The 22,881-nt window shown below is 56.3% G+C and overlaps 1 protein-coding gene across 5 annotated transcripts in view; it reads right to left on the reverse strand.

The window, feature by feature from the left end:
- Nucleotides 1–2,483: 2,483 nt before the first annotated feature.
- Nucleotides 2,484–22,881, reverse strand: part of PLEKHG4B (pleckstrin homology and RhoGEF domain containing G4B) — a 61,227-nt gene continuing 40,829 nt past the window's right edge. For 2 of the 5 annotated variants that reach the window (XM_017339228.3, XM_051829788.2), the window contains 17 exons: nucleotides 22,445–22,633; nucleotides 22,191–22,314; nucleotides 20,878–20,971; nucleotides 19,002–19,088; nucleotides 16,613–16,729; nucleotides 16,206–16,304; nucleotides 15,486–15,628; nucleotides 14,946–15,084; nucleotides 14,229–14,345; nucleotides 13,985–14,146; nucleotides 12,516–13,324; nucleotides 8,396–8,645; nucleotides 7,185–7,274; nucleotides 6,877–7,107; nucleotides 6,300–6,470; nucleotides 5,339–5,519; nucleotides 2,484–3,717 (listed from right to left, as the gene is read on the reverse strand). In XM_017339228.3, coding sequence (XP_017194717.3) covers nucleotides 3,281–3,717; nucleotides 5,339–5,519; nucleotides 6,300–6,470; nucleotides 6,877–7,107; nucleotides 7,185–7,274; nucleotides 8,396–8,645; nucleotides 12,516–13,324; nucleotides 13,985–14,146; nucleotides 14,229–14,345; nucleotides 14,946–15,084; nucleotides 15,486–15,628; nucleotides 16,206–16,304; nucleotides 16,613–16,729; nucleotides 19,002–19,088; nucleotides 20,878–20,971; nucleotides 22,191–22,314; nucleotides 22,445–22,633 — 3,440 coding nt within the window. In that variant the 3' untranslated portion in view covers nucleotides 2,484–3,280. The remainder of the gene's footprint in view (nucleotides 3,718–5,338; nucleotides 5,520–6,299; nucleotides 6,471–6,876; nucleotides 7,108–7,184; nucleotides 7,275–8,395; nucleotides 8,646–12,515; nucleotides 13,325–13,984; nucleotides 14,147–14,228; nucleotides 14,346–14,945; nucleotides 15,085–15,485; nucleotides 15,629–16,205; nucleotides 16,305–16,612; nucleotides 16,730–19,001; nucleotides 19,089–20,877; nucleotides 20,972–22,190; nucleotides 22,315–22,444; nucleotides 22,634–22,881) is intronic. The other 3 variants (XM_008251397.4, XM_051829785.2, XM_017339229.3) reach the window with 3 other exon arrangements.

Here is a 22,881-nt window from a genome sequence, read left to right on the forward strand (position 1 = left end):
TACGTTTCAGCTTCTGGTTTCAACTTTTCGCCCCCTATTCCCGGGCTAACTTGAGAACCCCAAAGTGGCTTTTGTATCCGCCTCGGCCTGCCCCCCACGGCTTCAATTTCCCTAACATTCTTCTCTACCCGGTATGTTTCCCCAAGCTTTCCTCCAACAATACTCCTCCCTCATTTCTCCTGGCCTCTCCCCACAGTCCGCATCCGAGTCTGTTTGTTCTAGCTTTCACTTTCGCTTTCGACCTTAGAGATTTCTCCCAGCTTCCCCCCCGTAGTCCGTATCTGAGTCTATGCCTAGGCTTTCAATAGCTTCTTCCGGCACCCTTTTCGTCCGGCTTTTCCCTAGGCTGTTTGCTAGTCTCTCTCTCCGGTAATTTCCCAGTTCTTCTTGTTTCTTCCCTCCTAAGTTTGCTATCCGTCCTAAGTTTCCTATCCGAGTTAGGTTTCCTATCCGAGCTAGGTTTCCTATCCGTCCTAGGTTTTCTATCCGAGCTAGGTTTCCTATCCGAGTCACGGCACCATTATGTCGCTCCCCGTCTTCGTGGAGGAGCAACACAGGACCCTGCGCTGTTCTTTCGTCTGCTCGGCCCTCCCCGGGTTTGCTGCTGGTTCTTCCCGGGTTGGCTACTATCCCTTCCACCTCCGTGGAAGGGCAGTTCCCCCTGGCCACATTCCCCACTTCCGCAGGGGAGCGGCACACCGCCGGCCGGCTTTCTTTGGGGGCTGCACGGGTGTTCCTTCAGCTAGATGTTCCCCATAGATGTTCCTGGTGCATGCCGTCTCTCTCCTCCTTTATAGTCCTCCTCCGCCAATCCCAACTCGGCTGCCCACACGCCGAGTACGCTGCTCTCCTCCAATCAGGAGCAAGTCCTACAGTTTATTAGTTGAACTGGAGGCAGCTGTGCGGAAGCTGTTTACTTCTCTCCCAGCGCCATATTGTGGGAGAGCAGATGCATAGAATAAGTCCTAATTCCAGTAACTCAGTCTAGTCCGGTTTGCTCCCCACACTTGGTTTGTTATTTTGTGGTCATTTTAGAGCTTGTAACTCAGTAGAGTCCATCTCAAACAGTCTCACCGCACTTCATGCAAACTATCAAACCTCACAGGGTACCTCTATGTCTCCCCCAGCCACCAGACACTTTAATTGCATATGCATTGTAAACGCATTACTATTATCTTGTAAACAGCCAGCTACCACTTGAAGAGGTTTCAATAAGAGGAAGAAAGTCTCCTATGTGCCTGGTTCACTTCCTGTTTCCTCAAGGACATCATGTAACATTTGTTGTGGCACGAGGCCACTGGTCAGAAACGGTGTTCGCGTTTTTTTTTTTTTTTTTTTTTTTACAGGCAGAGTTAGACAGTGAGAGAGAGAGAGAGAGAGAGAGAGAGAGAGAAAAGTCTTTTTCCGTTGGTTCACCCCCCAAGTGGTTGCTATGGCTGGCACGGTGCGCCAATCTGAAGCCAGGAGCCAGGAGCTTCTCCTGGTCTCCCACGCGGGTGCAGGGCCCAAGGACCTGGGCCATCCTCCACTGCCTTTCTGGGCCACAGCAGAGAGCTGGACTGGAAGAGGAGCAACCGGGACAGAATCCAGCGCCCCAGCCGGGACTAGAACCCGGGGTGCTGGCGCCGCAGGCAGAGGATTAGCCTGGTGAGCCGCGGCGCTAGCCAAGAATGAAAGGTTTTGCCAGGCCACAGCTTCTCTTCTGGCGCTGTGGCCGTGGAGCTGTGTGCTGCCGTCGTCAGCTCTGCTGCTCTCAACATCGCATACTTCTCTTGGGGTGCTCTTAAGATGCTCTGTTCATCACTGGTTTGTGTAGCTGACTGTGGAGGCCTCCCGTGTGTCTGCTGTTTAGGCTTATGGTTTCCTATCTGGAAAACAGTGCGGTTTCTTCTGTGCACGACCGTGTCGCTGCGGCCGGCACATTCGCTGAGATGCTGTCTCAACAGCGCTGCTGGGCTCTTCAGGCCTTATTCTGAGCTGCTGCCACGTCACTGGGGAACAGTGTGTAGGTGAGTGGAGCAGGGGCCAGCCCTGGGCCATTCTCCACTCCTGAGCTCTCTACCCAATGCCCTGTGAACTGTGGGTTTTCCACCAGGCTGTGGGGACAGGTGCAGCCACACCCACTGTTTACCAGGACCTGGTCTCTAGTCTCAGAGGGGCCTCCTTGGAAGAACCTGATGGTCAGCACCTGGTGGGCACACTGTGCAGGTTCTTGGCCCTGCTGCCTTGGTCTCCCCAACACTGCAGTGGCTGCCGACCTCGCTGGCTGCCTCTCCCAGCTCTGGACTTGCAACCCTTGGGGAGAGGCTTGGGTAGTGGCCGGCTCCTGTCTCTTCTCTCTGCTCTGAGGGACACAGTTTTTGTCACTGGGTGTCCTGAGAGCTGAGATCTTTCACGCTTACCGTTGTTGGTTTGCGTTTTGCTTGTTTGTGTTTCTTCCCTATTACCTTGCCTTGGGTGAAGGTGAAAGTTTTTTTTTTTTCTTTTTTTTTTAAAGATTTATTTTAAAGTCGGAGTTACAGATCTTCCATCCTCTGCTTCACTACCCAGATGGCCACAATGGCTGGGGCTGGGTCAGGCCAAAGCCAGGAATCTGGAATTTAATCTTGGACTCCCATGTGGGTGGCAGAGTCCCCAGCACTTGGGCCATCCTCTGCTGTTTTTCCTGGGTCATTAGGGAGCTGGATCAGTAGTGCAGCAGCAGGACTTGAATCAGAACCCTCATGGAATGCCACTGTTACAGGCGGTGGCTTTACTGGCTATGCCGCAACACCAGCCCTGGTTTGTCTTTAAATAAAAGGAAATTCAAATTTGTCTGACAATCTTTCCATTTATAGTTGGCCTCCAGTCCTGCACTGGATGCAGCCCATCACCGACCAGAAACATTTGAAAAGAGAAATCCTGTCCATACTGCACTAAGGCCTAGCCATCTCCCCTAAATGACACAGCCTAATGACCATCTGTGTAGCACTTACATTGTTAGTGCTAGTGATCGCGTTAGTGACCCAGAGACGATGCCACGTGCAGGGAGCACGGGTGCTCGTTATGCGCAAACCGCACCGCTTTATTACAGAAGGGGCCTCGGCATCTGAAGACGTTAGCACCCGGGGGACTGTGGGCCCACGCCCTGGGGATGACTGTGCTGACTTAGGTGAACACTGAGCTCCCTTCTGGGGCCCACGCCAGTCAGCACCCACCACCCAAACTCACGGTCAGGGGCTGCACTGCCCAGGGGGCTGACCGCACTCACACACGGGGGCCTGGCTGCCCGCCTCCTGCTCTAGCTCGTCTTCCTCGATGCAGGTTCTGGTGTCAGACGGCCAGGGCCCGAGGGCAGGGCTGGTGGACAGCGCAGGTTCGGTGGCCCCAGGAAGGAGGAAGCCTGGCTGCCGGAGGAGCTGCTGCTCTCTGAGATGGTAGAGTGGGGTCTCTTGACGCGGGTGGCATGGTCGACAGAGGACACTGCGATGGACGCTTGGGTTCGCGGCGCTGGAAGGGAGCGACAGGGACCGGTGCTGGAAGGGACCTGGGAGGTCTGGCTTCTGCAGAGCGGGCCCATCGCCCGCACTCGTCCACCCACCCTGACACACAGGCCTTCACCTGTTCCCTTCATGATGTGGTCGATGGCCCGGTCGCTGATGGCTGCTTCACTGGGCTGGATGTCCAGGAAGGGCTTGCTGCCCATGCCCATCGACGCCACTTCCCGCATCCTGAGTTCTAGGTGGAGGGAGGCGTGACAGTTTCCAAAGCCACCCTCACAGTGATGTCATCCCCTCAGCCCGGTCAGGGGTGGGAAGCAGGGCCTGCCCAGGGCTTCATGCCCTGGGTGTCAGGGGCCAGGGGGCCTGGTCTGGGTGAGGAGGAGGCCCCTGTGCCAGAAAACAAATAGAGGGGGACAGATCCTGAGGGGACATGAGTCCACAGGAAAAGACAAAACCATCACTTCCTGGGAGTGTCTGAATATTGAGAGGAGAACAAAGCACAGGGTGAGAGTACAAGGATGAGTTTATTCATGGTAAAAGTAAGCAAAGGAAAAAGGGAAATAATTGGGGCCAGCACTGTGGTGTAGCAGGTAAAGCCACTGCCTGAAGTACCAGCATCCCATATGGGTGCCAGTTCGAGTATAGGCTCTGTGCTATTGCCTGGGAAAGCAGTGGAAAGCAATGGCCCTGCACCCATGTGGGAGACTTGGAGGAAGCTCCTGGCTCCTGGCTTCGGATCTGCCCAGCTCTGGCCATTGCAGACATTCCAGTGATGGAAGGCCTCTCTCTCTCTCTCTCTCTCTCTCTCTAACTCTGCCTTTCAAAACAAAGAAATAAATCTTTAAAAAGGTAATAACTGTGAGGAAAAAAAAATGTGTGAAGGTAGAAAATAAAGTTACATCTGCTACTGGATTCATATTTGCATAGCTAGAACCCAAGAGTCGTGATGCACATGCAGAATACTAGCACTGTTCTGACCAAAAGTGGTTTGTGTCTTGGGAGAACAGCAAGTGGGTGCCGAACCTAAGAGGGTCAGCAAGGCCCAGCCCGAGGCCTGTGTGTCCCTCCGCCTGCACACCTGTGCAGCTCATCTGACTCTGCCTGGAGAGACCAATCTGCTCCAGGGGTTTGGGTTGGTAGAGTGTTTATGTGGAGAGGGGGAATAAAGCAGAGCTGAGGGCATGGGCTGAGCTGATGCCTGTCGGGTGGATAAGAAGCCCAAGGACGTGGAACAGTCACAGAAGAGACGTGGAAACCACAGGGGGGCACCAGGCTTGGCCTTCCTCCTCCCAGCAGAGGCTGGCTCCACATGTGTTGAAAGAGAGGACAGCGAGGCCACAGGTGCATGTGGCGGGAGGCCACAGCCCCAAGGCCACAGAGAGAGGGGCTTGGTGGTCATCTTAGGAGTTTGGACCCTTGGTCCCAGCGATTCAAGGGCCTGCGGGTCAGAGCTGCCAGCAGCGGGCTGGCTCTGCCAGGGCAGTCCAAGGCACCATGGTGAAGAAATTAAGGAAGAGGGGGACTGGGGTGGAAACAGAGGTCAGAGGAGACTTGTGTAGGACCCCAGTGGCAGGTGACAAGGTGGCCCATGGAGGAGGGGCTGCACCTGCCGGGAGACCAAGGGCCTCCTGCGGAACACAGCATCTGGACAAGAGGCCAGAGAGGAAAGCTGACCGGGGAGACTCAGGCCTCTTTCTGGGGCTGCCGCAGGGCCAAGTGGGCCAGGAAGGGTCTTGCTGACGCTGATTTTTAGGGGAGGAGGCCAAGTGTATGACTCCTGTTGGACCCGAGCTGACCAAGGCCTCTAGGATGGACCTCCAGCCCAGCCCCCGCCCACGGCCCTGCCGCCTCCCCACCTCTGTTCCGCAGTGCCTGCCGCCACAGGATCTTCCCGATCACCTCAGTCCAGGCCCTCTTGACTTCCACTGAGCTCGCCTGGAGAACGTAGGTATCCTGAGGTTTCCGACGCCTGCGAAACCAGATCTCAAACCTCAAGCTGCTGTCTCCCACGTTCTCGGTCAGGCCGATCTCAGCTGTCTGCAGGCAGCAAACACCACGCAGGCTGCAGCGTCAGGAGCCAGACCCTTGCCGAACAATGGGGCTTGCTGGCCCCAACGGTCTCAGAGAAGGTGGGCACCCACCCCGGAAACCACGTGACTGTGTGGCACGTGGGCACCAGAGCCCAGATGCACTTGCCAGGGGCAGCGTGGACTCAGTCCCCTCTTCTCCCCAGCAGCTCCCTCCTGGGGCCTGTTTCCCCAGTGGAGAAAAGAGGGCTGGCCCGGAGGGCCCTGTGGTGCCCTCGTATCTGCTGTGTCCTGGGTGACCACAGCCCCTCACTGCACTGATCCAGGTTACAGCTGTGGGATCCTTCTGTGAACCCAATGCCGTTAATGTACAGAGTGAATACTTGTAAGTGTGCAGGGCTGAGTGTGCGAGGCTGTGAGCGTGCAAGGCTGTGATCCTCACGGCCCCTGCCAGGAGGGGGGACCTGCCTCCCTGGGAGACAGGTGAGGACCACTTGTGGAAACCCACCATGCCTTGTCACTTGGATAAAGCCCTGTCTGTGGACATCAGAGGCCCAGGGGAACCTTGTTCTCCTGCTCACCTGTATACAAAACCCCAGCACTGAGCCAGCGCATGGAAGACAGGTGTCTCCCAGGCGTGTTGAAAGGCCTAAAGTTCAGACATTCACCAAAGAGCTACAGAAAGTGAAAGCCACAGTGTGCCTCCTGCCAGCTCTACTGAGTGCCAGTTTCTCTACTGGTCTCCAGTGAGACAAGGGTGTGAGATGCCCAGGGGCAGCAGGTGCTGTACCTTGAAGGACTGCTTGTACAGGTAGAGGTCGTGGCCTCTGTCCACCTTTTTGGTCTTGCTGAACAGGATGAGGTCTTCAAAGAGAAACACGCGCCTCAGGTACTTCCTCCTCCCACAGCAGACGAGAAACTCGTCCTGGCATCGGAGCTGCCCCTGCTCCTTCAAGTCCACCTGCAGGAAGCAAGCTGCCTCAGGGCCTTGGATGGTCCCAGGAGAGGTTCTGGTAGACATCTGGAGGCCAGCGCTGACACAGGGGTGGGAGCGTCAGGACAGGAACTGCAGCGCCACATTCAGAACTCAGGAGCTCACCCTTCCCACAGCCCTCCCACCTTACCCTCTGCGGCCCACAGAGCAAGGGAGAGACCCCCTCCCACACTCGACTGGATGCTGCTTGGGGACGAGGGTGGGGCCGCTCTTATAAAAGCCCTCGTTCACTTTAGTGAAGCCCCCAGCTGCTGCAGTGCTGGGGTCTCAGGTACCACCGACCGGGGGAGCAGAAGTCCTCTGCGCATGATCCACTCAGGTACCCCAAGGAAGGGCGCCCCCTGTGCTGCCTGTCTGAGCACAGCTCACTCACATCGCAGCCACGGACAGCGTCCATGGCTAGCAGGTCGTTGCCGTGGCGCAGCTGGAAGCGGACCACCTCTCCAGCTGCCTGCAGCTCACCCAGCTCCTGCTCGCGGCCTGGGCAGTGGCTGGCCTCCTTGACCAGGTCCTGGAGCAGCAACACGTACTTGCCCATGCGCTGCACAGGCTTCAGCAGGTAGGAGGCCAGGTCCATCTTGTCGCCCAGCTCCTGCTGCTTGTCCTGTAAGGCCAGGCAGAGGTCAGCTGGGGCCAGTCCGAGGCCCGTGTGGTCTGCGGGGAGAGTGGGATGACCCTGACCTTGAAGAAGGCATTGCCATGGCTGCTGAGCAGGGCATCCGACTGGGGCTTGTTCTTGCTGTAGAGTGCATACATGTGGAACTCTTCCTCCTGGAGGAGGGGCGGCAAGTTGGGCTCAGGGCGATTCCCAGCCGCCTCCCACAGAGACCCTTAGGCGCAGTTCTCACTGCAGCCACCTGAGGGGGAGACTCAGTCCTTGCTGACCCCGAACAAGCCTCCCAGACAGTGGGCTACCGGGCATCAGTTTACCAATGCCCAGAGTATTAGAATTTGTAAGAGACAGACTGTGGGGCGGGGAGGATGCAACTGCACAGTGGGCCTGTGGGTGTTTGAGAAATTGTCACGATGCATGTCTATAGGAAACAACACAGAAGTTGCACCTTAAGTCTGAAAGTATTTTAAGAGACAGCTTAGGGGCCGTTGCCATGGCTCACTTGGTTAATCCTCTGCCTGCGGCGCCGGCATCCAATATGGGCGCTGGGTTCTAGTCCCTGCTGCTCCTCTTCCAGTCCAGCTCTCCGCTGTGGCCCAGGAAGGCAGTGGAGGATGGCCCAGGTCCTTGGGTCCCTGCACTCGCATGGGAGACCAGGAGGAAGCACCTGACTCCTGGCTTCGGATCAGCGCAGCACACGGGCCGTAGCGGCCATTTGGGGGGTGAACCAACAGAAGGAAGACCTTTCTGTCTCCCTCTCTCACTGTCTAACTCTATCTGTCAAATAATAAATAAATAAATTTTAAAAAGAGGCAGCTTAAAGGCAGAATGTGGGATTCTGTTGTGAATATTTATATTTGATGCTGAACCAGACAACACACTGCTCAGTGAGTGTTGAAGGCATTTTAGTTTCTTCTCAGAGCAACAGAAAACGGTCAAGATGGAACAGGGCCCACCTTTCCAGGTGAAGGGAGAGCAGTGCTGCAGAGCCAGGGACACGGGAGGTGGGGCGGGGCCATGCCTGCTGTGACCTTTGACCCTCAGCCCTCGGTGGCAAAGGGACAGGGCTCTGGGTAGATGGAGTCGATGACGTGGGCAAAGCTCCCTCTGTGGGTTACCCCAAACATGCAACATCAGCTTCTACTTACGAAGGCTCAGTGTCCTCTAGGGCATTGTGTGTTGGCTGCCTTAACACACCAGGCCACGGAGACCCCACTGGGGTTCGCTCTGCGCACCCAGCACCCACACCTGGGACACAGCCCCCCAGGAGGGGACTTACATGTCTCAGGAAGCCACGGCCCACGGCCAAGGGGCAGTGCCGGCAGCGCTCCAGCTCCTGCAGGAAGCACTGCTGGTGGAAGTCACGGAGCTTCTCCACGTTCCCGAAGATGACGCTGCGCTTCCCCCGCAGGCCCTGGGGCAGGTCCATCCTGTCCATCTCTGGAAAGTAGTTGTCGATGACATAGCCTAAGGACCGGACATACTCCTGCTCCGTGGAGATCATCTCGGCCACTATGTGCTGCAGGCGGCTGTGGGGAGACACAGGGAGCCATGAAGTCCAGCCTGCCGTGGCCATGGGGCCAGGATCTGGGCTTCTTGCTAAAGACGCCGTGTGCTTTGGGCAGAAACAAAAAGCAGACTTTGAGAGTCTGGAGGAATAACCAGCGATTACCCTGGCATGGGCACATCTGGTGCGTGCAACTGAGCCAGTAGTTTCAAGTGTGCCCCACCCATGCCTCCCTCGCTCACCACCAACTGGAGTTGCACCTTTGATGGACAGGCACACGAGAAGGAAAGATGTATTTCTTTTTCTTTTTCTTTCTTCTTTTTTTTTTTTTTTTTGACATGCAGAGTTAGACAGTGAGAGAGAGAGGGAGAGAGAGAGAGAGAGAGAGAGAGAGAGAGAAAGGTCTTTCTTTTTCCGCTACGGCCAGTGTGTTGCAGCTGGTGAGCTGCGCCGATCCAAAGCCAGGAGCCAGGTGCTTCTCCTGGTCTCCCATGCAGGTGCAGGCACCCAAGCACCTGGGCCATCCTCCACTGCCTTCCTGGGCCACAGCAGAGAGCTGGACTGGAAGAGGAGCAACTGGGACAGAATCTGGTGCTCCAACCAGGACTAGAACCTGGGGATGCCGGCACCACAGGCAGAGGATTAGCCTAGTAAGCCGTGGCGCCATCCGGAAAGATGTATTTCAAAGAGACTTGTTGGCCAGCGCCGCAGCTCCACTTCCCGGGAGTGCAGTGGAGGATGGCCCAAGTGCTTGGGCCCTGCACCCCATGGGAGACCAGGAGAAACACCCGGCTCCTGGCTTCGGATCAGCGCGGTGCGCCGGCTGCAGCGCACCGGTCACAGCGGCCACTGGGGGGTGAACCAATGGAAAAAGGAAGACCTTTCTCTCTGTCTCTCTCTCTCACTGTCCACTCTGCCTGTCAAAAAGTAAAAAAAAAAAAATTTTAAAAATCAAAGAGACTTGTTGCACTTGTCTTTTTCACCAAAGACCCCTTTGAAAGAGAAGAGCGACTCCCGGCTGCCAGACGCAGACCCTGCATCCTGAGGCTGCTGTTTGCAGGTCTGGCCCGGCCCACTGAGGGGCGGCTTGAGCAGCTGGAGCAGGAGGGCAATAGGACTGGGGCAGGCGCCCGGGCACTGGAGAGGTGAGGCTCCAGGATGGTGTCTGCCCGTGGGAGCCCTCACCACGGCGGGGGTCCCTTGCCTTAAAGGAGCGTCCTGGGAAGGGGGCTGCAGGCCAGACATGCCACGATGTCCATTCTCACGATGGGTACATCCGAGGAGCTCCCAACACCCCGGTGGGCCTTGCTGCTCACCGTCTGTACAGGATGCGGTCTCCAGCTGCTCCACGTCCTGCCCTCATATCACCAGTGTTGGCAGAGCCCAGACACTGGCCAGAAACCACCAGTGTTGCCCAACAGAGGTGAGACTGAGTTGGCCGGTGCCTGAGTGTGTGGTCAGCTTGGTAGCACGGTCCCTTGTGTGCACGCAGCACTGGGTCTCCCTAATTAGGTGGGCTTTTCTTTGTTTGCTGGGTCCGGTGTTTTATGATAATGCCTAGAATCCAAAATAACTGTTTCCTACAGATGCCAGGTGCTGAGGCCTTCCCTATTTTCACAAGCTGGCTAGCTGCGACCAGCCAGTCACTAGGTTAATGGCCAGTGGCCAATGTGGGGACCTTGGTGGCCTGGGCTGCAGGGCCCCTGTGTGAGTGTTCTCTAGCTCCTTCTGGGATGGAGCCCGAGCTGTCTCAAGGCTGTAAGCTGCAGCAGCACTAACCAACTGCACTGTCAAGGGACAGGACCAAGTTCACAGTGAGCTGGGGCCCCACCCCAGGAGACAGGGAAGTGGGGCCTGGGCCACACCAACCCCAAACTATGACTGTGGGATACCAGGATAACCACGGGTTTTATTCCAACAAAATGTGAAAAGCTGCCCTTTTGCGAAAGAAATTTGTGTGTTGAGGAAAGCTACACTCGCAAAGTGTCTGCAATAGGAAGCTGCCTCCAGACAATGTTACGCCCCGGACTGAGGGCACCTGAGGTGCTGCCTCTCCTTCCTAGAGACAGAGCCCCCAAAGGAACCCGCTGTCAGGAGCCCCTCCCCGGGCAAGGAGTGCGCAGGGGCAGAGTCTGTGAGGCCAGCCTAGGCCAGGCAGTCACCTTTCCACAGGAGGTCTGGAGTTCACTGACTCTCCCTCTCCACACCCCCTCTGCCCGGATGGAGATGGTACCAGGGAGCTTCAAAAAGTTAAAGCAAAAATGGAATTAAAATGTTTACTTAGGTGTAAAAATTTTTGAAATCCATGCACATAAGGGGTCTTCAGAGAGTTCATTGGAGTCTACGGCCATACCACCCTGAATACACCCGATCTCGGAAGAGTTTAAGAAGAAACCATACACAGATTTCCATTTTTTTCCCACCAAAATAAAGTTACCTATAAATTCTCAAACTTCCAGAAGTGCCCCATTGGCTTGAGACCCTCGTTCTGGCTGGGTGTCCACGGCTCACCCGTGGGAGGCCCTGCACAGTTCCCTCCTGCTAATCTGTCTCACGTCCATCCATCATCTAACCCTTTCTCCCTCCTGCACACACCACACCCCACCCCACTCAATCTCAGTGTCACCAGTCGGGGCTGGCAGATTGTCTTCTGCCATTATTTCCACTTAACTTGCCTTTTTTTTAAGTGGAAAAAAATTAAAAGCAACTCCTGAAGTACACATCCCACCCGCAGCAGAGCTGGACAGCTTGTGCCTGCCCTCGCCCACCTCACAAGTGCTTGCTGTTCCTGGTAGGAGAGCTCCCCCTGGTGGCCAGCTGGGAGGTGTCCCCACTAAACCAAAGGCTCCCGCAACGTCCTTTTTAAATCTCAGGAACTATCTACACTGGGGGGGGGGGGGGGGGGGGGGATTTGGGATGGTTCACACTACAGGTAATAATGGCCAGAAGTGACAGAGGGTGTGCCCACTCTCAGCGGGAGGGCAGCCCTCACTGCCTGCTTCGCCTAGAACCTTCGAAATGAACTACGTACAGAGGCCGACCAGAGAGGTTGGGGGTTGGGGAGGGTGGCAGCATTTCTGATGGATTCAGAAGATCCTACCTCTCCTGACCTGGCTGGCAATACCCTCCTGTCAACAGCAAACCAATCCTTCACCTTCCAGCTCGGGTTCCACCCTCAACAAGACAAACAGCCAGGTTCTAAAACCTAAAGCATCTTTCAGAGGAGTGTTTTGTAAGCTTCCGAGTTCAGATCAAAGCCACACCGTAGGCATGAGGAAGAAACACCTCCCACGAAGCTTAAAGAACAAGCCCCGTGAGCAAAGAAAACACACACACAGGCCACCCCTCCCCACAGCCACGAAAACTCACACACACAGGCCGCCTCCTCTCCAGGGCCGTGGCAGCAGTGGCCGCACAGAAGACTGTGACCCGGGTGAACAGCCTGTGAGTGAGCTCCAGGGGCTGACCCTGGCGCTTCTCGTCTTTGCACAAACCTCGTGGTAAAAAAGTGATGAGTTAAAACAGCATCTGCATCACGGGCACACCCTCCTCACCCCTTCACGTGCAGACATTTTTAAAGTACTTTTTAAAGGAACGTTTCACTTCATGGGCCCAATGCGCCTGCTGCAGTTTCTGTAAATGGGCCCACATAACTGGAGCTGCCTGCGTAGCCACTAGTTACGCCTCACGCAGCGGGCGAGGTTCCACAGGAGCTCTCGTAATGGTGTCCTGAGCAGGGCAGGGGCCGTCTCGTTCCCCTGGTGGGGGTGCCGGCACAGCACAGGGTGGCGGCAAGGCGAGGTCTGCAGAGGGCAGCGCATGCCAGTATCTTTGGCTCCCAGACAGCCGCGGCCACTAGGCCCTGAGGACGGGGCAGGGGCGTCCACCTCACCTTCCTGTGTGCTGCGCCCCCACCTCCTCAGGGGGTTGCGTCCTGGAAGGAGAGGACAGACTGCGGCTCCGAGGGACTGGGGGGCACCCCGCAGGCAGCCTTGGCACAGTGCCCGTCACCTCCAGGCCTCTGATGAAGACCCCAGTGTGGCCCAATTGGCAGGCATCCCGGGGACCACTGTCCAGCTGAGGCATCTCAAAACCTGGAATCTTCATCATTTTCTTCAGGGGGTGTTTCCTGGGGCGGCCGACTGGTGTTGAAGTGGAGTATGAGGAGCAGGTGGAGCTGCTGTCCGTGTCAGTCATGCTGGCCCCTGGCCCCACAGCTACCCCCAGGGAGGGTGGCACAGCCCATGGACCACACAGACCTTGACCCTCCCATCCACACAGAATGGCTTGTCCAGTGAGGCTGCATGGCCCTCGGGCCCATTCCCCAGCTCTGCCGTCAACCTTGGCAGGGGAACCTGTCAGGGGTTCACGGTGCTTCCATGTGGCCTCTTGGGCAAGCTTGAGCTCCGGCGGGCTTTGGTCAACGGTCAGCATGCCAGGGCCCAGGCTGGCTCCAGCAAGGGCTTCTTCCAAGCGGAGCTGCGTCTGCTGGTACCGCAGCCACAGGTCACGCCACCGCTGCAGTGCCTGCTGGCCACCCAGGCCCAGCACGGTCCCACTGGCCCTGGGAAAGGCCTCTGCCGTCACCTTGGTGGCCTCCTGGTGGCAGCTCTTCAGGTACTCAGCGATCGGTGAGGAGGGACGCAGCTCTGGGACCACATGTTCTGGGTACTTGGTACAGCGCAGCAGCCACCTGTCCACCTGAGCAACAAGGAGCTGGTCAGGGAGGCAAGGGTGGTAATGGTTCACAAGGCTGGGCCGCATCTGAGTCCTCAGGTCCATGCCACCCTGCAGGCAGCCAGATCAGGGACTGGGCTGACCAGAGGGCCAGTGCAGGAGGAAGTCCTGTTGCCTGTGGGGATACCTGCTGACCAGACTTGCCTGAGGGTGGACAGGACTCCATGGGGACGGGCAGTGGATCCCACAACCTTGCTGGAGACAAGGACATGCCTGGGCAGTGAGCCCCACTCTGACCTGCCACCTCCATGACCTCCCCAGAGCCTGTCCTGGGGGGTGGTCCTAATGGCTGGGCAAGTCTAGGCTGAGTCCACAGGTATGTGCTGTGTTGCACCAGTGGTTTCAGGTCTTGGATGTAAGCAGGATTTTATTACTAAGTGACATGTAGCTAAGTTTATATATACTATAACTAAGTGATATATAACATAGAAACGTGCTTATCTGACTGTTGTATTTGGCACAATAAATAAACTTGACACAGGTCTCTGGAGAGCCCTCCGCGGAGAGGGCTGGTGGCAGCCACAGGGCTGTGACATGGGCACTGAGCCAGCTGTCCCAGAGGCACCAAAGCACAGGGCCCTTGGGAGGTACACTGTCCACGCTGTCCATAGCTGGATCTCTTACTGTCTCGTAGAGCGTGGACAGGTGGGTCCAGCAGGCCAGCTCTCCCTGCAGACACTCGGCCCGGCCGACCATGGCACTCAGGCGCCTTTGGAAGCCCTGGGTTGTTTCCTGTGAGTTTTGCGAGCTTTCCTTCACCAGCTGCAGCCCTTTCTGACAATATCGCTGTGGCCAGGGAACAAAGCATCAGCAGAGCCCAGCGTCCAGGCTCGGTCTGTCCTGGGGGCAGGGTCTGGTGAGCACCCACCGTCACCGAGGCCAGCAAGGCCCGCAGCTCCTGCTGTCGCTGCCCCACATCCTCACAGGAGAGCGGCTCCCGAGGGCCGAGGAATTTCCCAAGTTCTTCTTCAAACCACCGTTCCACCTGTGCAGGAAAAGACGACGTTGCCTTTGAACGCAGGAGGGAGCTGTGCTCTGGGATCGAGCGTTTTGCCACTGATTCAGCGTCTCTCGTGTCAAAACAAAGAATTTGGCCGGTGCCGCGGCTCACTAGGCTAATCCTCCACCTTGCGGAGCCGGCACACCGGGTTCTAGTCCCGGTCGGGGCGCCGGATTCTGTCACGGTTGCCCCTCTTCCAGGCCAGCTCTCTGCTGTGGCCAGGGAGTGCAGTGGAGGATGGCCCAAGTGCTTGGGCCCTGCACCCCATGGGAGACCAGGATAAGTACCTGGCTCCTGCCATCAGATCAGTGTGGTGCACCGGCCGCAGCGCGCCGGCTGCGGCGGCCATTGGAGGGTGAACCAACAGCAAAGGAAGACCTTTCTCTGTCTCTCTCTCTTACTGTCCACTCTGCTTGTCAAAACAAACAAACAAACAAACAAAAAAAACACAAAGAATTTCTCTTTACATGAGCAGTCGGGCATGCTCTGTCCTGACATAATTTCATTCAGAATGGAAATTAGGTCACAGCTCCAACTGCCAGTGGAAGGCAGGGGGGTCACTGTGGCCATTCAATGGGCCCTGACCTGGTCGTGCCCCTCCTCGAGTGTCCTCAGCTCCCGGAGGTTCTCCAGCCGCTGCAGACCCCTGTTGGAGGCGAGGACCAACCTGTGCACTTCCTCGTCCACTTGGTTGTACAGCCTGGAGGCGGCCTCAACAGCATCTCTGGAAGAGGAAGACAGCCCTGAGGTCTGGCCTGACTGCTACAGCCTTCACAGGCAGCCCTTGAGGAATGGCTCTTGGTGATGGCCTCCTGGACAAGACCTGGACTCTACATCTCTCCTGCCAGAGAAGTGGATGCCTAGAGGAGCACAGTCTGAGCAGAAACAGACATGCTCGTGACCTCCCCATCAGCCACAGAGAACAGGAATCCGCGTGGGGCAGCTGTGAGGGCGACAGAATGTGGGTGGGTGGACGCAGCCCCACAGGCAGCCTCTGGAATTAGGACCACGGCTCCCCGTGAATACAGGTGAGCTTCCAGGATGCACAGAGGGCTTTATGCCTGCATGCTGCGATGTCCCCAAGCTGCCCCCTGCCTGGCAAACCCTGCCCCCGTCAGCGCTCACTGGCAGTCCTGGCCTGCACCAAGCCCTTCTCTCCTCAGCCGCGCCAGAACCACGCTGCCCTCCAGCCGGAGCCACACGAGCAGCGCATCTTCCAGGACGAGCTTCATCATCTTCTCGTGCCGCGTGATCGCCTCAGTGACTTCCTGAGGGGTGGGAGGAAAGCACCTTTCAATCCCCCTCTCCATGGCCTAACACCCCACGGCCAACAGGAAGAGGGCACAGGCTGCACCCACGCAGACAGCCTGGCTCAGCAGGGACATGTGAGAGGGAGGGCGAATCTTAGGACGAAGCTCACGGGCAGGAGCAGGAAGCGTGCTCCCAACTTAGCAGCAGGAAACCCGGTTACTCCTGGGTCTCACCGGCAGACCTGGGCACCCAGGAGGCATCTGGGGCCCCTGCACCTGGACTCCAGGCCATGGAGATCTGCACGGCCAGCCTCTCCCTGTGTCCTGTGTGGACCACTCACCCCTGGCAACGGCCACCCATGCACAGACACGCCATTACATGTAGTGGCCTCGTGTACCTTCTGGGTGCGTGGGGGGATTATATTTTGGCAACAGAGGAAGAGCTGTGACTTTCAGGAGTCTTTTGCTAATGATCAGAAACATGGAGAGACCTCTGCCACATGCAACGGGGAGCCACACAAGCACGTGCCACTCAAGTGAGGCTAAACCTCCAGTCCCCACCCAGCTAAACTCACCTGTGCCTATGAGAACTCACCTGGGATGTCCTTTGGACTCTGTGGGTGTCCAGGGAACGTAGTGAATTCTGCAGGAAGACGATGGCCTCCTTGCAGTCTGCAGTGAAGGCCTCCAGCTTCTGCCAGGGGTTGAGAGGGAGGCGACAAAGACACCTTCTGTCAGGGCTGAACGCAGCGCCCGGGCCCTGCTTCAGCCGATCTCGAGTGGGAGCTGCTGTGTGTTGTGTGCTTTCTGGGCATGTGCAAAACGCAGGGCAGCAGCGCCTGCCGCCCAGGGCTCAGCGCGCTGGGGCCACTCCTGCGAGATCACGCAGACTCCGACTCGGCACCAGTCAGGATGGGAAAGCCCTTTCCAACTCTGAGGAAAGCACCTGCAAAGTCGCGGGAGACTGGTGTGTGTGGCAGCCATGAGCTAGCTATACCTTACCATGCGGAAGCAGATCCAGTCTCTGTGGCTGTAGGGGAACGAGCCATCCAGGTCTGCGGTCAGCTGGGAGCTGTCCACAAGCTTGTGAAGGGCCTTCAGGGAGCTCACCACCTCACACTGCCAATGGGAGGCATTCACTGGTTATGGCCCCAGAGGCCCCTCTTGGGGGAAACCCCAGTGAGCAGGCCTGTTCCTGCAGAACTGTTGCACTGGGCAGTGGGTGGGAGCCTGGGCAGGGGTCTCTGTGCCCTGCAGGGCCCTGAGGACTGCACGTTTAGGCACAGTCAGGAAAGTGGGAAGAGCACAGCCAAGAGGAATGGAGAGGCCACGATGAACAGCAGACCCAGAAATGGGGCACGAGGGAGGAGAGGGCAGACATGAGGGGGACGCAAAAACAGTGTCCTGGGCTGGCAGCGCTGGCCCTCAGACAAGGGCCACGGGAGAGAGGGGTGGTGAGCAAAGTCCGGCTGTGTGGGCAGCAGCTGGGACCTGGAGCAAGGGCCAGCATGGCTCTGGCCTGCAGGCGGACTGCCAGTGTGAGGCTCCTACAGAAAATGGGCAGAGCCAGGGTAGCCACCGCTCCCGGGGAGTGGAGGAAGAGTCCCAGAGGCAGAGGGAGAGCTGCAGACGCACAGCCTGGGCTGCGTGGGGACGGGACTAAGCCCGCGGTTAGCCCTCACCCATGCTCACACGGCAAGAACCAGATGCAGCAGAGGAGTCGGAGCTCGAGCCCCCACAGCAGCACCTCCCTGACGTCCAGAACGCAGCTGGGCCACTCAGCATGTGAGGGACCAGAAAAGGCAGCCCGTCTTCGAGAGAAGACGGCCAGCAGGGGCCAGCCTGCCGGCGGTGCAGCAGTGGAATTCGTGGACAAGCAGCACTACGTCCGCTCCGTGAAGGAAAGGAAAATCCTGCAGCTCAGGAGAGGATAGACACCGCAGGAGACAGTGTTTAAACCCACTGGAAACCTTACAGCTGAACACACACCATCTGAACTAAAAATCTCCCTGGCTAAGCTTAACCGATGAATAGAAACAGCAGAATAAGGAGTCAGTGACCTAGAGACAGAGCCACAGAAACAACCAATCTGAAGAACGCTGGAAAAACGGCAGACGCCAGGCAGCCCGTGGGACCATGTCAGTGGCCCTCAAGTCCCCTACAGGGAGACGAGGGCAGAGGACAGGCAGGACAAACTGGCTAAGGAAGTCCTTGGGCTGGCAATAGACACAACTTTACAAATCCATGCAGTCCCACCAAACCTGCACAGGACAAACGTGAAGAGGACCTTGCGTACTCAGTCAGCATTTGCTAAAAACAGAGCGGAAGGCTGGGCTGAGTGACGCTGTAGATCCCACGGACTGTCCACTGGTGCCACGCAGCCAGGCACACGGACCTCTTCACGGAGCTGGCACTCAGGCTGCTCTCAAGACGGACTTCAGCAACTAGCAAGGTATGTGTCGAGAAGAAGGCAAAGAGGAGACAGAGCGAGGTGGAAGGGAAAGGCAGATTTTAAAGTTTTTTGAGTTTACTCTGCAGGGCTCCTAGGAGGTAAGGAGCAGGAAGCAGGTCTCCAGGTACCCACACAGCTGCAACAGAAATTTACATAAGCTCTTTCCTACCGTTGTTAAGAGTTATTTACCTGCTTATTTATTTGAGAGGCAGACAGACACAGAGAGAGACAGACAGAGAACCAGAGAACACTCCCATGTGCTGGTTCACTCCCAGGAACTCAACCCAGGCCCCCTACTAGGTGGCAGGTACCCAGTGACTTCAGCCATCACTACTGGCCCTCGGTGTCTGCACCAGCAGGGGCTAGGTCAGGAGGGGAGCCAGGTGTGGAACCCAAGCATTGTGATATAGGTTGCAGCCACACTAACCAGCTTCTTCTTTTTTAAAGATTTATTTATTTATTTATTTAAAAGGCATAGTGATGGAGAGAGAGAGAGAGAGAGAGAGAGATCTATCTATCTATCTGCTGGAAAGGAATGTGACATTTAAAAACTTTCATTTAAAAATATATCTATTTTTATTTTATTTGAAAGGCAGAGAGACAGGCAGAGATCTTCTATCTGATAATTCACTTCCCAAATGCCTCCAAAAGCCAAGGCTGGGAAAAGCAGGAGCCTGGAACTCACCCCAGGTCTCCCACATGGGTTGCAGGGACCTGAGTACTCGAGCCATTGCCACTGCCTCCCAGGGTCTGCATTAGCAGGCAGCTGGACCAGACGCAGAGGAGCCGGGTCTCCAACCCAGGTGCTCTGTCCCAGGCAGCAACGCAGTCACTGCCCCAAACGCCCGCTCCCCGCCAGTATCTCCCCTAGCCAGTCCTGCCAGTGCTCTTCCCTGGTGCTCAGATACTCTGTCCCGTCTGAGGCTCGGTCACCCTCACCTGGATTGTCGTACCCCTGTCAGGGCTAAATGCGGATTCTTTATCCACCAGCAGCAAAACACTATGAATTACGGGAGGAGATGTGTTCTGAAATAAATAAGACATAAATATTAATGAGTAGATTTTTTTAAAAAAAAGATTTATTTATTTATTTGAAAGGCAGAGTTACACGGAGAAGCAGAGGCAGAGAGAGGTCTTCCATCCACTAGTTCACTCCCCAGATGGCTACAATGGCCAGAGCTGCGTCAATCCAAAGCCAGGAGCCAGGAGTTTCTTCTGGATCTCCCATGCAGGTTCAGGGGCCCAAGGACTTGGGCCATCCTCTACTGTTTTCCCAGGCCATAGCAAAGAGCTGGATCATAAGTGGAGCCCCCATATGGGATGCTGGCACTGCAGGTGGCAGCTTTAACCCACTGCGCCACAGCGCCGGTCCCATGAGTAGCTTTTTATTTTTTTACTTTATCAAGTTAACAGAATTCTCTAATTGTGATTGGTGCTAGTTCTATCTTACAAATATGTCCCCAAAGCACCTGGCATGCTGATTTTGCCCTGAATGTGAGCTACTTGCTCTTACAAAAGTTAATGCAATCAGATTTGTTGAGGTATAATCTATACACAATAACATTCACACTTTCTAATGTCCAGTTCTGCAAGTGTTGACAAAGGCATAGTCACATAAAGAAGACCACAATCATGAGACTAAACAGTTAACCAACAACTTTGCCATGCTCCATAGAGCCAGGCTTTCCCCTAACCCCAGCCCCGGCAAGCACTGCTCTGACTTCTGTCTCCACAAATTTGTCTTTCCCAGATATGACAGACATGGACTGGCAGTGTCAGCATTTGTACACTTATCACAGTGCATTCGGGATTCACCCGTGTATTTACCAAGGGCTCACTCCCTTCTGTTGCGAGTTGCACTTTACCATCTGCAGTATTGCACACCACAGTCTGTGCACCCACTGAAGGGTAGTGACTGATGCTAGTTCTTGGCAATCATAGGTGACTTCCTGGGGAACACAGGCCTTCTGGGTCACTTGACCAGTGTGTCTTCCAGAGAGGCTGCACGACTGTGCGTTTCCAACAACAAACACCCAGCACTGGTTACTGTCAGGTTTTGTGGCTTGTTGCTGTTGCTTTGTGTGTTGTCTCATTTTGGTTTTAAGCTGCATTTCCCCCGTGACTAATGATGCTGAGCCTATTTTCACACGCTTAATGGAACTGAGTTACCAGGTATTAGAAAGTAAAACCATCCTCATTTTACATTTGCAGAGAGCTTGGCTGCACTGTGTTCATGCCCTAGGGACAGAAGTAATGCAGAACTCGACAGTGATGCACCAGGTTACCTAGCGCAAGAAACTTCTCCAGCAGCACTCCATTGAGGCTGCTGTGCCACCGGCGAAATGACAGAGCAAAGAGATGACTTGAAGACAGAACTACAGATGACAGGGAAACAGCAGACTTGGAAAGTTCTCAGCCTGGTTGTGCGCAGAAAATGAAAGAGCATTTTCAAGGGAGGAACTGAGGGTGGGGCTAAGACTCCCACAGAAGAAGGGGTCATCATCAAGGCACTGGGAGAAAGGCCCCAGGCACTCCCCAAGATCCTCCAGGCTGTCAAATGCCCACTCTAGGAGGCGAAATGGTTTCAGGGACTGGGCACAGGGCACTCTCCGTGTCCCAAGGACCCAGCAGATGGAGCAGACAGGATTTCCCAGAGAGCCTGGGCCCAGCCTTGGGCAGGAGAGGGCTCTCTACCCTTCAATGCTAAGCATTAGTAGCCGTGGAGGTGACCACGGGCCAGCTGCCACAGGAGGCCCTGCAGCATGTGGCACAGAGATGCTCTGGGATCCCCTGGCGGGTGAAGACTCAGCCTCACCTGCAGTCCAGAGAGGGCCCAGGAGAGAGCAGGGGAGACTGGACTTCTGCGGGCGTCCACCAGGACGAGCAGCCCTAGGTCCCGCACCTCCTTCCTGGGGAGAGAAACACAGCCGGTCTCAACCAACCCAAACTAGCTTTTCCATCTTGAGGCTCCATCTGGGCCGGTTCCAGACACTGGGGATTCTCCTCTGGGTCCTGCTTCCCGAGGGCCACTGCCCACCAGTGCATTGGCTCACCTAGCAGACACAGCTCCGGCAGGCTGGGGTTACTTCCTCTTAAACACCCCACAATGGGTGACCAAGGCCCTGCAACTGCCCATCCAGGAAGAAAAGACTTCACAGGGGGCTGGCTTCCCCACAAACACGAGCCTGGTCCTGGGGGTCAGCTCAGCCCCGTCTCCAGAATGAGGCTGAGTCAGCCACCTGGCTCATTATTTACCCATAGCTAGCAAGAGGTGGCTAGGATATTTAAAAAAAGATTATTTGATGTTTTTGAAAAGCAGAGTTACAGAGAGAGAGTGAGAGACAGAGATCTTCCATCTGTTGTTTCACTCTCCAGATGGCCACAATGGCCAGTGCTGGGCCAGGCAGAAGCCAGAAACCACGAGCCTCTTCTGGGTCTCCCACATGGGTGACAGGGGCCCAAAGACCTGGGTCATCTTCCGTTGCTTTTCCGGGCCATTAGCAGGGAGCTGGATCTAAAGCAGAGCAGCAGAACACAAACGAGTGCCCGCATGGGATGCTGGCATCGCAGGCGGCAGCGTAACCCACTGTGCCACAACACTGGCCCATGTTAGGCCATCTTTTGAGACTAAGATGACCATCTCCTGTGTTTGGAACCCTCCATGTAAAAACTTGATCTGATTGTGACGGGAAGTTTCAGATCTAAATTTAATAGGGTGCGCTGACTCCTCCTTCAGAGGTTTACTGCTCTAACGTCCAGGGTCAGTGGACACTCTTTCCGAGTGAGCCAGGCGCGAGGATGCTCATTGCAGCGTGGACGTGCACTGTGAGCCAGGGTGAGGCCACCACCCACACAGGCTGGGACGGCTGCATCCTCGCCCATGTCCAGGGCACAGCTCTGCTAAAGAATATCTACAACTCGATGTTTGCTGCGGATGAGAAACAGTGCTCCTCAAGTCCGCGAGAAGCACTCGGGAGCTGTGACGTGTGAAGGAAGCAGGCATCTGGCACAGATGTGGCACCCCCTCCTCCCACAACCCTGCAGCCTCTTTGCCTCAGGGCCTCCTCTGCCAGGAATGTGGCTGGAGCCAACTGGGTCTGCAAGGCGAGAGCCTGGCCCGGGGCCTACCTGGGGATGCCACAGAGGTACATCAGCAGGCAGCTCAGCTCGGCATGGGACGAGTGTTTGCTGGACCAGAGCGGGCCCCTCGTGCAGACCTGCACCACTGCCCTGCCGTGGCGGTCACGGGTCCCTGCAGAGACAGTGGCACCATGAATGGGGACGCCACCAGCGGGCTTCCAGCTGGGGTGGCAAGCGAGGGTCTGTAAGCCCTGATTTGTGTTGTTGGCTAAGGCCTGGGCAGGGAGCTGGCACAAACTCACCTGGGAGGGTGATGACCCCGGACTGCAGCAGCTCCTGGTTGGTGTCCAGCACTTGCTGGGGTCCCTGGCTGGGGAGGTCCACAGTGCTGGGTGGCCGCCCTTCACCCTCAGAGCATAGCAGCTCAGCAGTCACATCTGGACACCTGCTGGGCTCCCGTTCTCGGACGAAGGCTGGGGTAGGAAGAACAGCTGAGCAGAGCAGAGAGATGGGTCAGATGGGAGTGGTTTCCCTGTGGTTTGAGGAAAATCGCTCAATTTTCACGTGGACGCAATGGCTCCGTGAGCATCGCCCTGATCCTGGAGGACGTGTGGCTCACGACTGACAGCCGCCCCAGGAAGAAACACGGACTTTCTAACACAGATGTCACCGTGTGTCATAAACACATCCACAGGGGTGCAGGTACCCCAGGGGCAGGCGGTGTCTCTCAGAGGAGTGG

The sequence above is a fragment of the Oryctolagus cuniculus genome, chromosome 14 (assembly GCF_964237555.1).
Source record: "Oryctolagus cuniculus chromosome 14, mOryCun1.1, whole genome shotgun sequence".
Classification (NCBI taxonomy): domain Eukaryota; kingdom Metazoa; phylum Chordata; class Mammalia; order Lagomorpha; family Leporidae; genus Oryctolagus; species Oryctolagus cuniculus.